The sequence below is a fragment of the Ovis canadensis genome, chromosome 2 (genome assembly GCF_042477335.2).
Source record: "Ovis canadensis isolate MfBH-ARS-UI-01 breed Bighorn chromosome 2, ARS-UI_OviCan_v2, whole genome shotgun sequence".
Taxonomy (NCBI): domain Eukaryota; kingdom Metazoa; phylum Chordata; class Mammalia; order Artiodactyla; family Bovidae; genus Ovis; species Ovis canadensis.
The window spans coordinates 12134547-12150150 of NC_091246.1; the positions used below are offsets into that span (position 1 = coordinate 12134547).

Below are 15604 nucleotides of genomic sequence, written 5' to 3' on the forward strand. Positions count from 1 at the left end.
CCTGTGTAGCTCCCTTTCTTCCTGTGAGAATCGTTGCTTGTTGACCTCGGTTTCTGCCGTCTCTTCCCACTTAATGGAGAGGAAGCTTGGTGTTACTTTAAACTGTTGAATAGAATCAGAGGATCTTCAGAATAAAGCAAAAACTTCTCAGCATTTTACCCAAATCCTTTTTATAATCTAAGCCGCACTTTTATCTCTTACGAGCCAGACACGACTGAGCGACTGAACTGAACTGAACTGATTCTGTGTTTCAGTCAGGTACAGTGCACCGTGTTTGTTTAGACCTCTTACACCTACTTATAACTGATCTTCTGCTTGGGGTTTCATCTGCTCTTTAGGACTTCGTTTCCTGTCACTTTCTCCTTGATCTTGGCAGACAAGTTTTCTTCTTGAAACTCACGGTACCCTGAGTGCTTCTCTTTCTGTAGTACTCTTAGTTAGTAGAGGCTGCTAGAACAGTGTCCCGCAGACTATCTGGCGTAAACAGCATTTGTTTCTGACAGTTTTGGAGGCTGGAAGTCCATGATCAGAGTGCCGGCATGGTCAGGTTCTTCATCAGGAACTTTTCATGGTTTACACAGGGCTGTCCTCTTGCTTTATCCTCAGAGGACAGAGAAAGGAAGAACTGGTATCTCCGTCCCCTTATAAGGGCGTCCATCCCTCACATGTGAACTCTACCCTAGTGGCCTCATCCAAACCTCGTTACCTCCAGATCACAGCGGGGATTAGGGCTTTGCGATACGACTTTTGGGAGACACAGACATTTAGTCTGTAGCATGGTGTGTTGCAGTCATTTGCTCACCACCTTCTGGGGGACTGTGCCTCAGTACAGGCCTCTGTGGAATCTCAACTTTAATTAACATAGAGGACATTGTGAAATACATTGCCTAGTAAAATTCTGGTGTATGGATTCTTGGGGATAGCATTTGGAACAAGATTCCAATACTCTATACTCCCTTTCTGGGATGCCAAATTTACATCCTTTACCAGAAAAAAGTAAAATCGGTAATACTTGAGAAATGAATTTGTTTTTAAAATATGATCAAGAATTTCAGTTCACGCCTTCCTCTATTTCAGGTAATGGAACTGTTGGTCCATCTGAATAAGCGCATAAAAAGCCGCCCCAAGATACAGCTCCCAGTAGAGACGCTATTGGTTCAGTACCAGGACCCTGCTGCGGTCTCCTTTGTCACAGTGAGTATTGTCTTGGACTATTTTCTGACTCACAGTACGTTTTCTTCCATAACGTTTAGTAGATGTTATCAGTATATTGGCCAGCCTAGAATTTCATCTTAGACTATTTCTAAATAAAACATGAGATGTTTTTCTTCAAACGGACACACTGTTTTTCCATTGAGTATTGACCTGGAGGAAACGGTAGGAACGGGTTAATGTATGGCCGTTTTACACAGGGCGAATGTTGGTATAGTGATGTGTCAGGTATGTTGATATATAAAAGAATGATTGATTCTTAGTAAAAGATTATGAAACATTGGTATAAATAGAAAGAGAAGGGTTATGTAGCATAGAATAAGTAAAGGATGATAGAAGAAGAAAAAAAGGTAAACAGACAGGAAGAGATAGGAAGGCTGAACTAAAAATAATATATTTGATATATATATTATATATTTAGAAAGATATTCTTTTTAAAAGTGGAGTAAACTGGGGCTGGTAAGAAATATTCCTATTAAATGTTCTCTTCATGAAAATGAAGTGTAAAAAAAATTGATGCTATGTAATGGCAGATGATTATTCTTTTCCTGGTCCTTGCGGTTGTAGCTTTGGGGCAGAATTCTACTGGGTCTCATCTAACATCTGGATTCCAAACCTTTGGAGCCACCTACTGGCCCAGACCGTCTTGTCTGTTCCTGCTGTGGGCATACAGCTCCATTATACATGTGTCTTCCTCTAAGCAAATAGGAACAGTGTGTGCCAGTACAGCTGCCAAATAGGATGTCTTTAAAGGAATAATTTTACGAAGTCTGTTCTAAAGTCCTTCAGAAAAGCAAATTTCTATCCTATGTGTAAATCTGGATATGCATTTATGGGTTTGCTTAAAATGAGGCATTCACATGGTGACAGCATGCAGCTTCCCCTTGCTTCATCATCCATCGGTCAGATGTTGGAGTGAGGAACCACAGTGCCACAGTGTACTGAGGTTATTTTAGTAATTGACTAGCTTGGAAATGACAGCCTGGAACTTAACATGGGCCTCCTCTCAGCTTGAAAGGATTAATGTAACAGACTGGGAGATCTGATTCTGGTGTGTAGTATGTCAGTTTAGGTAGGTCAAAGGATTACTTTTTTCTTTTCAGTGAAAAGTAACTGCACATGTGAGTACCTAATTCCCCGCCCAGGTTTATTGAAACATAGAATTGACAAATAGAATTGTATATGTTTAGGGCGTATAGCAGGATGATGTGATGCATGTTTCAATGCTCTAGACTAGGTCATGCTCCCTCCTGTGAAGCCCATCTTAAAGCAAGCACTTTGAGTGAGTGGGGCTGGAGTTCTTCCTGAGACAGATTGGTTGGCCAGGCTGTAATAGGTGATAAGCATGAGGAAGGAGGATTCAGTTTCTTCATTATAAGATAACTACCTAGGCTATCAACCATGCATTTTTGTTGAAATCCTTGAATATTTCTTTTATACTAACTTGCCTTTCTCTCATTGCGTCAGAATTTTACTATAATTTATGTTAAGATGGGCTATCCTCGGCTACCGGTGGAGAAACAGTGTGAGCTGGCTCCTACGCTTCTTACTGCCATGGAAGGCAAGCCTCAGCCCCAGCAGGACAGGTATGCTGTCCCCGGCTACCTGCTCCCCCACCTCTGAGAGTCGGTGCTGCCGTTCAAAGACAGATCCACACGTCTGGTTTCACCCGGTCAAACGCAAAGGCTTAAGCTCTTTCAGCCGATATTGCTGTGTTACCTCAACATGGCTGTTTGGTTAATTTTGTAAATTATAAAATATCTTGTGAGCATATGGGAAACTGTGCAGAACCGTTAACATATTTTTCAATCTAAATGCATTTTCAGTTTGGTCAGTTATTTTGAAGCAACTGATCTTCTTGATTGCAAAAATTAGAGCTTGTGATTGCAAAAATTAGAGTTCTAATATGCTTTTCATCAAACCTTTCTGTCTTGGAGGATATAAAGTTTCAGAGCAGTTTTCTTAAGAAACCGATTACTTGTTTGTATTCATGTGGGAATTGAAAAGATGAAGAGGTTTGGACTGTCATCCTTAGTTTCTCGGTGTAGCCCCAAAGTTCTGTATCCTAGCCTTGTTGTAGTGAGAAACATGAAGAGAAGCTATGGAGGGAAGAGTTAAGTCATGTTTTCAGTTCGTTTTTTAGAGCATAAACATTTTTAAAACATCTTAATGCTCACATTTACAAGTAAAAAAAAAATTTCTTTGGGGAGTGTGTGGTAGGATCCCTTTAATGTCTGTGTGCGTGCGTGTAACAGGATAACAAGGTGCAGAGAGCTGTGTTCTTGTGGTAGCTAGTGCTAAAAGCCTTCCTACAAGTAAAATTAATAGACATTGTAAACATTGTTTGAAATTGTTTTCATAGCAACAGGTATAGTGAAAGAAGGAATTACTGAAGCTGTGTTACTTAAATTCACACAGTGGAAATTTAATATTATATTCCAAATATTGATATGATTCATGTTTAATTTCTTTAGCTTTCGAATGACTTTATTTTTAATTAAACATGAAAAGGGGAAAAAAAAAAGATTGACAGGACATGTTGTCTGTTGAACTTTACCTAAGATTTCATATTAAATCTCTTGTGGTAATAGCTACTAACATTGAGCTCATATTATATACATTTTTCTCAGGTGTTTTTGTGATGAGTCAGGTTGGCTAAAATGTCACTTATCACTCAATATACTGAGGTTTCAGTAAGAAAGAAGAATGAAGTCTAGGCCAGTCCCTAGACTTTGTAAATGAGTAATTTTGAAGATGAGTGGTCCTTGCTATTATTGCCATTTTTTGTCATGTGATTTTTTTGTTGTTATTGTTTTATCTGTTATTTGCATGTATAAAAAACCCTTATTTTTAAATAGTTGCAATAAATGTAATTGTTTTTTCAGCTTAATGCATCTTTTAATACCAACCCTTTTTCACATGAAATACCCTGTTGAATCATCAAAATCAGCTTCTCCGTTTAATCTTGCTGAGAAACCAAAGACTGTGCAGCTGCTTTTGGACTTCATGCTGGATGTCCTTTTGATGCCTTATGGGTAAGTAAACCAAAGCAAAACAAAACAAGTTCCCTTGTTCTTGACTGCTTTTACTGTGTGGAGTCCAGTACTCTTTTCAGTGATTCAACTTTCACGTGAAAATGAGTGTGTCTCAGGTTTGCTTTGGTGCAGCCCTGACCTCTCCTAAACTCCAGCCCCACTGCTTACTGACCTTAACAGCCTAGAGCCGCTTTTGTGCTTTCAGACTTGACCCATCCAAGCTGAAATCAGTCTTTCCCAGTAAACATAGTTTCTCTCCTTTAATTACATCAGTGCTGTGATGATTCTCTTAGCCATGTAGGCATACAGTTATAAGTTGCTCCAGCTTTCGCTTCCTGGTTGCTTCAATGTCAATTCCATAAAATCCCCTACCACTGCCTCCATGTGCCCTGGAGTCATTCCCATTGCTACCTTCTAGTTCTGGCTCCTTTCACCTCTCTTCACCTCTCTTCATGTTTCTCACCAGCTTCTCTTCTTTAGTACTGTCTACACTGCCGCAGAGTTTCCTGATTTTTCAAATGCAGATCTTACCAGGTTACACTTTAAAATCCTTGGGCTGTTATTTTCCAGTCGTTACATGCACTTGTGCATTTCATGCACTCCATGCACTCTGTATCTCCTGGCCTGTCTTTGTTTTAAGAGCATACAGTTCCCTCTGCTTAGAATGCTTCCCCATCACAAAAGAAAGGAAGAAGGAGAGAAAACAGCAAGAAGCGACAGCTAAGAAAATCACTTTGAAAAAGCCTTGCAAAGGAGCTTAGACGTCAGTGCTGTTGTCTCTGACGCAAACTCCTCGCCCTAGGCAGAGGACGCTCTCCGTGCCCGCATAACACCAAGCATGCGTCTGTGGGGCCGCTTGGTATTTTGGTGCAGTGTTGACATGTCCCTCTCTCCTACTAGGCTGGGAGCTCTTTGAAGTCAGGAGCTGTTTGCTTCGGCTCAGGCTCCTGGTGCCCACATAGTGCTTCCAGCCTGCTCATTGTTTAGGTTGTCCTGCTGCCAGAGATGTTTTTCTAAAGTACTGCTTCCATTGTGCTTCTTCGGTAATCTACACCACGAGCGTGGCATGGGGGGCTCCCCATCGTCTGTCCCTCCCTCAGCCACAAGAGAGCTGACGCTGTTCACTTTCTCTCCTCTCCCATTTGTTCTCTTGCTCTTCTGATTTGGCGGCTTTATTTTCTGGACCTTCCACTACCTCTGTGATGTGTGTGCTCAGTTGCGTGTGACTCTTTGTGACCCCATGGACCGTAGCCCGCCAGGCTCTTCAGTCCATGGAATTTTACAAGCAAGAATACTGGAGCAGGTTGCCATTTCCTCTCCAGGGAATCTTCCCGGCCCAGGGATCAAACCCACATCTCTTGTGTCTCCTGCATTGGCAGGCGTGTTCTGTACCAGCTGAGCCCCCAGGGAAGCTGCCGTGGAACTTGTGTCATATGATTCCTTATTTCTCTGCAGTTTCTTTGTTGTCTGATAACATCCTGTGCTGTTGCGCGTGCTGTGTTGTTATTTTCTCACCTTGCTCTAGTCGGCAGACACTCAAGTCTTACACCTCCTGTTGTTCCTCTGTCTGGTGTTTGGGGTGGTAGTCTGTACAATATTAGTTGTTCAGTAATTGATTGGTTTACTTCCCGTGTACTGCCAGTCTTGCTGAAACTTAGGAATAAATGAAAATCTCCTTTTATGGTTGTTAAATCAGGAGGCAGCCAGAATTGGCAAGTGATGATGGTTTTGGTAATTTAACTTGGAAGTCCAAGTTTTAACTTAGGCACACAATGTACCCAAGCCAGTGGTCCCTCACATTTTTCTTCCCAGTGAGAATTTGCATTGTTTATATACAAATATTAAAGTGGTTCTTCAACAAGTTTTAAAAAAATTAGATGAATTTAGGAATGAAATGAATATAATATATAGTAATGTGGAATAGTTTACTGTGCTGTTAGGCTCCTAGTGTTTAATTTTTACTGTAATGGATATTTTAATATCAAGTCTGGGAATTTGTCAGCTTAGAATTTTAGATTTCAAATGGACTTGATTCATTATTTATATCAAAATTTTCATTTTGTAGATGAGAAATGCTTAATTGGTTTAAATGCTTAACCAGTTTAATTGGTTCAAAATGAATTTACCAGAAATCTTATTTTTAATCTATAGAAGCTAAAAATGAAATAGGATGATAAATCAATAAATAAGTATTTGTGAAGCTGTATGCTTTGAACATATAATGGAAAAAGCTGATCCTTATGATTTTTTTTCTTTGGATCCTTTTGAATTTTTTCATTTTGGGGGCATTATATGCTTGTGTGGTAAGTGGTTTGGAGGTTTTAGTGGGTGTTCTAATGGAGAGATACAAGAAGTTTAAGGAGAATTGAACAGAAATCGGAATGAATATAAAATTATTCTCTGCTTTGGGTATAAAACAATAGCATTTTTTTTTTAACTTCCATTACAGTCAACAAAATGTAGTGGGTTCTTAGTGACTTTTAGAACAATAATTTATGGATTGAGCATGAACAGAATACTTATATTCATTATTGGTAACTGTTATGGTTCATTTGTAGTCAAATTGAGCAGATATACTCCAACGGTTGATTTGCTGAGGATGTGGATACCTTTTAAAGATACCTATTTTTAAAATTCTCCTTTATGATAAAACTTTAATTTCAAATGTTTATTCTTCAACAAAAATTCTGTGGGAGGAAAATATGTAACTGAATGTATTACATATGCATGTGTTTGCTTGTGTTTTTATAGAGGGGTTAAATTCCCATTTCCTTTCCAGATATGTGTTAAATGAATCCCAGAGTCGCCAAAATTCATCTTCAGCACAGGGTTCTTCTTCAAATAGTGGGGGAGGTTCTGGAATACCACAGCCTCCCCCAGGAATGAGCTTTTATGCAGCTAAACGAGTTATTGGAGATAACCCATGGACACCTGAACAGTTGGAACAGGTATCACACACTGTGTGTTCATATGGAGCTTAACCCTGCACACTTGCCCCTGTGAAGTCAGTCCGTGGAAGCATGTGTCAGAGAATTCCAGTTATTCAGGCTGTCTAATGAAATACATTTGAGAGAAGCGATTGATGTAATGTGCTCACATCATCATGTCATTTATTGATTAAAGCCCCAGGGAGAGGGAGGAGTGGGAAAAACTCTTCAGGTTTTCAAATGTTGCGTCCATATTTCACGTATAAAATACAGCCCACTTACAGATGGAATGTCTTTAACTTCTTTCATTTTAGTTTTTAATTATAGGTTTAATGTTTAGCTGCTTTGCTGCAGTTAAAATACAATTTATCTTATGTTATTCAGCTTTTTAGGGCTGTACGTTTTGTGTAAAGTGAGGAACAAGTGACCGTATGGGGGAGAAAGCATGATGCCCTTTTATATTTCTTCCTGGGAATTGAAAAATTGGCATTAAGAATTTTATTCTGGATTTAAACAGGACACAGATGTTCTCTGAGCAGCTTTTAAAAAAGACTGGTGCTCTACAGAGAAGGTGCCTCACTGTGTCTGTGTCATCAGGCACCTCAGGGAAGAACAGATGAGATCAGTATGTAATTATTTTGGAATTCAAGCAACATGGGTTAGTCTTCCAATCCTTCCTTTATCTCTCCATGGCAGTCTAAATGATTTGGTCCTTTTCTTTCCGGCAATGTAAGTGATCACTGATCAAAACAGTGTTCCCAGGAAAGGGAAGAATTCAAGTGGGCATTCTTGCCACTCATAAATTTATAGAATGATTTGTTCAGCAAGGGTTCTATGTGATTAGATTAAATCTTCATATTTTATAGATCTTTTTTCTTCTTAAACTGTGATGTAAGAAAGAAAGGTAAATAATAGCAGAAGCTACTCTTTTAAGTGTGATCTATGTGACAGGCACTATACTGAGTACTTTGAATACATCATCTCATTTAATCCTCACAGCAGAACTGACAAGGCATAGAAATTATTGGTTCCCTTTTGTAAAAAGAACTGAGTTTGGAGATTCACCACAGTCTCACTGCTAGTAGGAGGCTTTGCACCTAGGTCTCTCTGAGCGCTAAAGCTCTCAGTGCCGGAGAATCACTGTTAACATTAAATGGTAATCTTACATTGGTCATGATTTGCTGATTCCTGAGGGCTTCTGTATGCCTTTTGTCCATTTCATGGTCGAGCCTTGAAGAGTTTGGTTTCGAGGATGAAAGCTGTTTTCCTCTAACTTTTAAATATCCCTTTTGTTTTTTACATTTTTTTCTTTCAGATGAAACAGCTTTTCTCTTTTTCAAATGATGGTGTTAGTGATAGTGTAAATATTCAGATAATACAGAACATTATAACAAGAAATTAAAAATCACTCGGAATCCCACCACCCTAGTTTGTCGTTCATCTTTCACCTACGTTATATACGTGTGTGTGTACACAAATGTAATTTTACACATTACACTTTTATATATGTAATATACTATTTGAACTTCATTTTTTTAAACAAAATGTCAGGTTTTAAAATAATGTCTTTTTAAATGTCTGTATTAAATAATGCATAAGTCACACATGTTTTAAACTAGTCTCCTATTCCTAGACATGAGTATTGTTCTCAGTTTCCTTTGAACGCTTTTTCTAGAAACCTTTATGACTCTCATAGCTGCAGTCAGTGCTTGCATCTGCTCTGTTGCAGCGCTTGTTGCAAGTCAGCTGTATTGAACACACAGAGGGAAGGCAGGCATTTTTATGATCGGTTTGTCTGCTTTTAAAAATTGCATCCTTTGTCATTTAGTATTAATAATTGTAAACTTCATCGGTCCTATTTCATATACATGAGAACTATTATGTAACTGATTTTAAAGGTAAAATTTCATTTTTCAGGCATATTTATCCTAAATTCAGTTATTTGTGGTAAAATGCATAGCTTCTTCATGTTGCATGAAGTTCTTAGCAGAATCTAAGAATCTCTTCTGCAGTCATTTTAGCCAGTTAGATTGAATGCTGTTTGATTAGAATTTTCCTTACATTTGAAATTCTTGCATATGTTTGAAATCATGTCGTTTCCAGTATGTAAGAATGTAGAGGGCACAGTTAGTATGTTAACAGTAGAACAGAACTCCATGGACTGTGAGTTTTATTTCTTTTTGAACTGTCACAAGAATCCATGGAGTACTTCACTCCTCATGTACCACACTGTACCTAGAGGCTCCAGATTTGGACTTCAGTTCAAGGCTTCACCTTTCTAGAGAGGGTTTCCACCCAAATAGGAAGGGTTTGTATCATGGTGGCCTTGGAGTCTGAGAGACTTGGGTTTGGATTGTGCCTTCATCATTTATTAAATGTCTTAATCTCTTCAGCCTTGCCTCAGTTTTCTTATCATAAAAATGGGTATAATGATACTCATTTGGTAGATTGTGAGGGTTAAATGAAATCATGAATAGGTATGGTCTAGTATGGTCCCTGGCACACTGTAAGGCTAAATAGGAGTGGCTACTGTTGTTCTATTAATCTTTGGTTTATGACCATAGTAATATGTTAAACAGATACTTCAGGTTGGTGGTCTTTGTTTCTCTGATCGATGTTTTTCCTTCCCTTCATTTATCTACAGTGCAAATTGGGTATAGTGAAATTCATAGAAGCTGAGCAGGTGCCTGAGCTCGAAGCTGTTCTCCACCTGGTGATTGCTTCTAGTGACACACGCCACAGTGTAGCCACCGCAGCAGACCTAGAGTTGAAAAGCAAGCAAAGGTGAGCTCCTTCCCCCTTTAAACTTTAAAAATTGAAAAGATGCTAGATTTCTAAAAGCTTGCTCAGCACATATTCTTTTCAGCTTTTGCATAATGAGGCATTCAATTTATGAGATTGTGAAATATACCTAATTTGTATGAAAGACAGTTTGCTGAGGAGCAGAATTCTATATAAGGCAAAGAGGAAAAGCTGTTTGGAGAAGCAGTCTAAAATTGGAATGGATAAGGATAATTACCATAAGAACTGAGACCTTTGTTTAGGTAAATGAACTTAAAGAACTAATGTTAAGAAAAATGTCGAAACCCAAAAGTTACTCATTTTTGATTCTTCCTCTAAAATTCTTTGAGATGGCTTTTAATAAAGGATATGTAGGTATTATGGTTAATATGAAAATCAGGTCCTGTGAGAAGAGATACTGAATAGGTCTTAATATACGCAGGAGAAAATACATATAAATAGACTCATGGAAAAAATTGTATATAAGAAATCAAATCATACACAATAAAACAATAGTATGCCGACTGGTAAATAAAATTGTGTAACAGTTGATTACTCCATTTAAGTTTCTGTTGAAACTGCTGTGCTTATACCCTGTTGATTGACACCGTAAGTTGAAATAATTTTTGGAAAGCAGTTTGTAGTAGGTAATGAATCATAAATATACTTACAGTATTTTTTTTAATCTGAATTTTCTGGGACTTTATCCTAAGAGAATCACTCAAAAGAAGAGAAATATTATATTTAGAAAAATGTTATAGATTCATTAATTGTATTATTTCCTATAATTGTTAAAAAAGGAAAATCAGATTTCTACAGTGAGTAAAGAGTGAAATTAAGTATGTGACCTATATAGAGTATTATATCTATATAGGTATTATTATCTTCCCAAATAATTATAAAAATAATACAGCAACATGTAAATTGCTCCAACATAATGACAAGTGAATAACACATAATACAAAATGATATATGTCCTGATTTTTAATAAATGACATGTGCAAAGACTGGAAAATACATGAAAAATTGAAGATACCTTGTTTTAAAAAATCAGACTATGGAATACTTCATTCTTGGATTTATTTTAATTCTTAATGTAATAAAAAGACTATGGAATGTGGGTAAGATGATAAAACTTTATAAGGGTATATATCACAGTTTTCCCTCTCCAAAGAAATATAAGTAGGTATCACAGGATAATGAAATTAACTTCATTGTGTCTTAGTTTGCTTGTTAAAATACAAGTGATCTGTGTCTGTGTGGTGGTGGTTGGGAATGCATGTCTGTCATGGAATTAATTCTGGTCCTGCCTCTTGCTGATTGTCTGAATTTGGAAGACTCACTTAACCTCACTAGACTTTGGACTCTGTAAAATGAGAAATTTGGACCAGATTGTACTTAACATTCCCTACCAAGTCCAAAATTCTTTCATGCTTCTGTGACTGTGTCTTCCTGGTATCTCCTTCAAGAAACTTATTTGGTTTTGAAGTGTTAAAAAAAAACTTTTAAAAAATTTTATTCAAGTATAGTTGATATACAGTGTTGTGTTAATTTCTGCTGTATAGCAAAGTGATTCAACTATGTGTATATTTTTTATAGTTTTATAAAAATATAAAATATATTATATATATATATATATATATATACATATACACATATACTTTTCTATATTCTTTTCCATTATGGTTGACCACAGGATATTTAAGATAGTTCACTGTACCATACAGTAGGACCTTATTACTTATCCTTTATATAATAGTTTTATGTATTTATATTTAAAAAATTTAAGTATAGTTGATTATAGCATTGTGTTTATTTTCTGCTGTACAGCTAAGTGACTCAGTTATACATATATTCTTTGTCATATTCCTTACCATTATGGTTTTTCACAGGATGGTGAATATAATTCCCTGTGCTATACAGTAGGACCTCATTGTTTATCCATCCTGTGTATAATAGTCTGCATCTGCTTATCCCAAACTCCAGTTCTTTCTCCCTCCTCCCCCTTGGCAACTGCAAGTCTGCTCTCTGTATCCGTGACTGTTTCATAGAGAAGTTCATTTGTGCTGTATTTTAGATTCCACATACAAGTGGTAGATCATGTGGCATTTGTCTTTCTCTTTCTGTCTTACTTCCCTCAGTATGATAATCTAGGTCCATCCATGTTGCTGTGTATGGCATTATTTCATTCTTGTTTTGTGGCCAAGTCGTATTCCATTGAATTTATGGGCCACATCTTCTTTATCCTTTCATCTGTTGATGGGCATTTAGATTGCTTCCACGTCTTCATGTCTTGGCTGTTATGAATAACGCTGCTGTAAACATATGCATGTGTGTATCTTTTTGTATTATTGTTTCGTCAGGCTGTATACCCAGGAGTGGGATTGCCAGGTCCCACTGGCAAGTCTTTTTTTTTTTTGAGGACCCTCCAAACTGTTTTCCAAAAAAACTTCCTTTAAAACTTCGTTTTGTTTGGACTGGCTCCATTCTTTACACCATGCAATAGATTGGATTGTTGGACATATAAATGTGGTGCTAAAGAATTCTGATTAGTTTTGGATTTGTTCATTAAAACAAGTGTATTTTCCAAAAAAAAAAAAAAAGTGTAACATTGTTGAGAGGTAAAAAGTGAGTTGAGAACAATGTGTAGTTAGCCCATTTTGTTAAATAGAAATCCCAAAGTATCTCTTCAAGCGATCCTTGTCTATATTGATCTATCTACCTGCCATACCCATCTAGCTATTTTATGTGCATAGGAAAGAAGTCTAGAAAAAGATACACCAAAGTTAGTGGTTACTGAAAAGAAATAGAGAGGGTTAGGGTGCAGAGTATAAGGAATTGTATTCTCTATATTAATAATTTTTGAATTTTCATAAGCGTGTAATCAGAAAACTAAAGCTAGAAAGGTGACAAGAGAAAAGAAGAAGAAACAGTGAAAGTTATCCTTATTAGTTAACCACTGTTAGGTTTTTTGTTTGTTTTACTAAAGTGTGTGTGTTTTGTCAAATCTGTAAACTTGAAGTATTTATAGGAGAGAAACAAAGGTGGAACTCAAGGATTATTTAGTAGAAATCAGCCGAGGAAAGATATAGGTAAATATAAGTAGGATTGTAGACTGTCTTTGAGGATAGTAGGATTGTGGCTATCCAAATGAGGTATTTCGATAAGAGATGAAAGAAGAGCTGGATTAGGAAAACAGTCTAAGCACCGTGGTAACTTACATTTGCACAGATACCATATGGTTTGAAAGCAGAATCAAGGTCAAAAGAGAGAAGATAGTGTGGTTAAATCTTACTATTCAAGTGAAACACAGAACCGCATTATCACTTGGTTTATAGAATGACTGGCTGGCAGCTGCTGCAGAGGGTGGGTGTACATCACCAGTCACATTATATTTCTAAGCCAGGGGTCCCCAGCCTCCATACCATGGATCAGTGCTGCTCTCAGATCAGCAATGGCATTAGATTAGAAATAAACTGCACAATAAATGTATTGCACTTGAATCAGTCCCGAACCATCCTTCCCTCCACCAACCCGTGGTCTGTGGAAAAACTGTCTTCCAGAAAATCAGTCCCTGGTGCCCAGAATGTTGGGGGTGATGTTCTAAGTCACCTTATTGTGGGGCCCAATTAGGAATAAGTCTTAATGACTAAATGGCAGCAAGACTGCTCTGTAGAATTAGGTGTTAAGACTGCAAGTGTGTGCTGGTAGATAAGAGGGGGATGCTGGAGGTCACAGTGACACAGAATTTGAGAAATGCCATGGGCTGCAAGCTTCCTAGGGTTGTGGCTTTAATAGGTAAAATGGTTTTTTTGGTCACTTTCCATATCACTTTTGAATTTCCAAGTGGCTAAACAGAAGAACTGTGCCTCAGGGCTCTTTGAACAAGTGTAGTATGGCTCTGCTTTGTTGCACCTGCTCCGTGTCACTGACCCTGAGAATGGAATATAGTCCAGATTTCCTGAGTGGTACCAAATCGGGCCGCTGGCTGCAATGATCTATGTTACATTGAATCATGGTGGGATAAGGGACTTTATTTTTCCTGTTTGAAAACTAACTTTGATAGAAATGAATCCCCTTCCTTCTCTTTTGCAGTCAATTGCCTTCTCTTCATTTGTGTATTTATAACATTTTTCTTTAGTACTGTATTGAGGTTACGACATTTTGAAATTATTGAAGTGGGAGAGAAAAATAATAATTTTAACAAGCTTTGTTGAAACTTTCTGTAGCTTGATTGACTGGAATAATCCTGCCATCATTAATAAGATGTACAAGGTATACCTTGGAGATATACCACTGAAAACAAAAGAGGTAGGTTGTTTTGGTTTATTCTTACATCGTCATAAAAGCATTTTATTGACATGGTGATACTTGAACATTTTCTCCAGGTTATTTTGATTAGGCTGAACATACGCTGTAGGAAGTACTAGTTTGAGACCATACTAGTGTCGGTAGAGTAAAATCTCCTGAAGTAGCTTAGTTTACCTGATGTGGTGTTTTTTATTCAGCTGCCTAGACTAGGCCTCAATAAACATTTTCTGCAGATATTTTCGACTTTAATGGCTTTATAGTTCTGAGGCTGCAGCTCCTCAATTCAGCTATAACGTGGCAGCAGTCAGAGAACACAGCTGAAGGAGCATGGCCGTGTTCCAGTAAGGCTTTATCAGTAGTGAAATTTGAATTTCTTCTTATTTTGTGAAATACAATTTTACAGAATATCGCTTTGATTTTTAAGAAGTCGTTTGAAAATGTAAAAACTTCTTTTAACTCACAGACCTTACCAAGACATAGTAGGCTGGATTTGGCTCATGGGCTGTAGTTTGTTGACTCCTGGTCTGGAATCTAGGACAGTAGGTGGGTTCTTCTGAATTTTCAAAGTAAGATGTTGCTTAATAACATAAGTTCTTTTTAGTTCACTGTGTTTGGAAGTATTCCAAGTCTAAACCTAGACATGCAAAATTATTTGTTTGCTTTATAAACCATAGATAGTTGTTTTAAAAATCGTATTAACTCCTGTTAGATTAAATTGAGTGTAATAGAGACTTCCCTGGCTGCCCGGTGGTTAAGGCTTCCTGCTTCCAGTGCCAGGGGCAGGGGTGTGATCCCTGATTAGTGAACTGAGATCCCTCATGCTGTGACGCAGGCCTCCCCCCACCTCCCCGAAGAAGAAAAAGTTGTGTGCGATGTAGCAGAAAGAACAGTGAGTTGGGAATTCTCACCCCGCCCTGATTGTCCTCCTGAATGGATGTGTATCAATGTCTTGCAGAGGAGAGATCTGGCTTATTGCACGGCTTTTCTGGGCATCCTGTTCTTCATGTAGAAGAACCATTAGGTCAGTGGTTCTCAGAGTGTGGTCCGTAGGTCACAGAGGGTCCGAGGTTCACAAAGCCAAGACAGTTTTTGCCTTTTGTTTTCCTGTGTTGAATTTTGCACTGATGGTGCAAAAGCAGTGATGTGTGTCACTACTGGGACCTTAGCATGAATCAGAGCTGTGTCATTAAATAATTATTAGGAATCGTTCTGTTCCTCACTGTCAGCACTCTTGGTTAAAAAGGAGAGAGGAATTAAAACTCAGCTTATGAATATCCTTGATGAATTCATGCAGAAAAAATTATTTTATATTAAGAGTAGAGAGACAAACTCTGGTTA

At 37.8% G+C, this 15604-nt stretch overlaps 1 protein-coding gene across 4 annotated transcripts in view; it reads left to right on the forward strand.

The window, feature by feature from the left end:
* ECPAS (Ecm29 proteasome adaptor and scaffold) overlaps positions 1-15604 on the forward strand; it is a 108753-nt gene that overhangs the window by 33339 nt on the left and 59810 nt on the right. For all 4 annotated transcript variants that reach the window (XM_069575442.1, XM_069575445.1, XM_069575446.1 and 1 more), the window contains 6 exons: positions 1078-1194; positions 2680-2798; positions 4098-4247; positions 7027-7195; positions 9819-9958; positions 14185-14266. In XM_069575442.1, coding sequence (XP_069431543.1) covers positions 1078-1194; positions 2680-2798; positions 4098-4247; positions 7027-7195; positions 9819-9958; positions 14185-14266 — 777 coding nt within the window. The remainder of the gene's footprint in view (positions 1-1077; positions 1195-2679; positions 2799-4097; positions 4248-7026; positions 7196-9818; positions 9959-14184; positions 14267-15604) is intronic.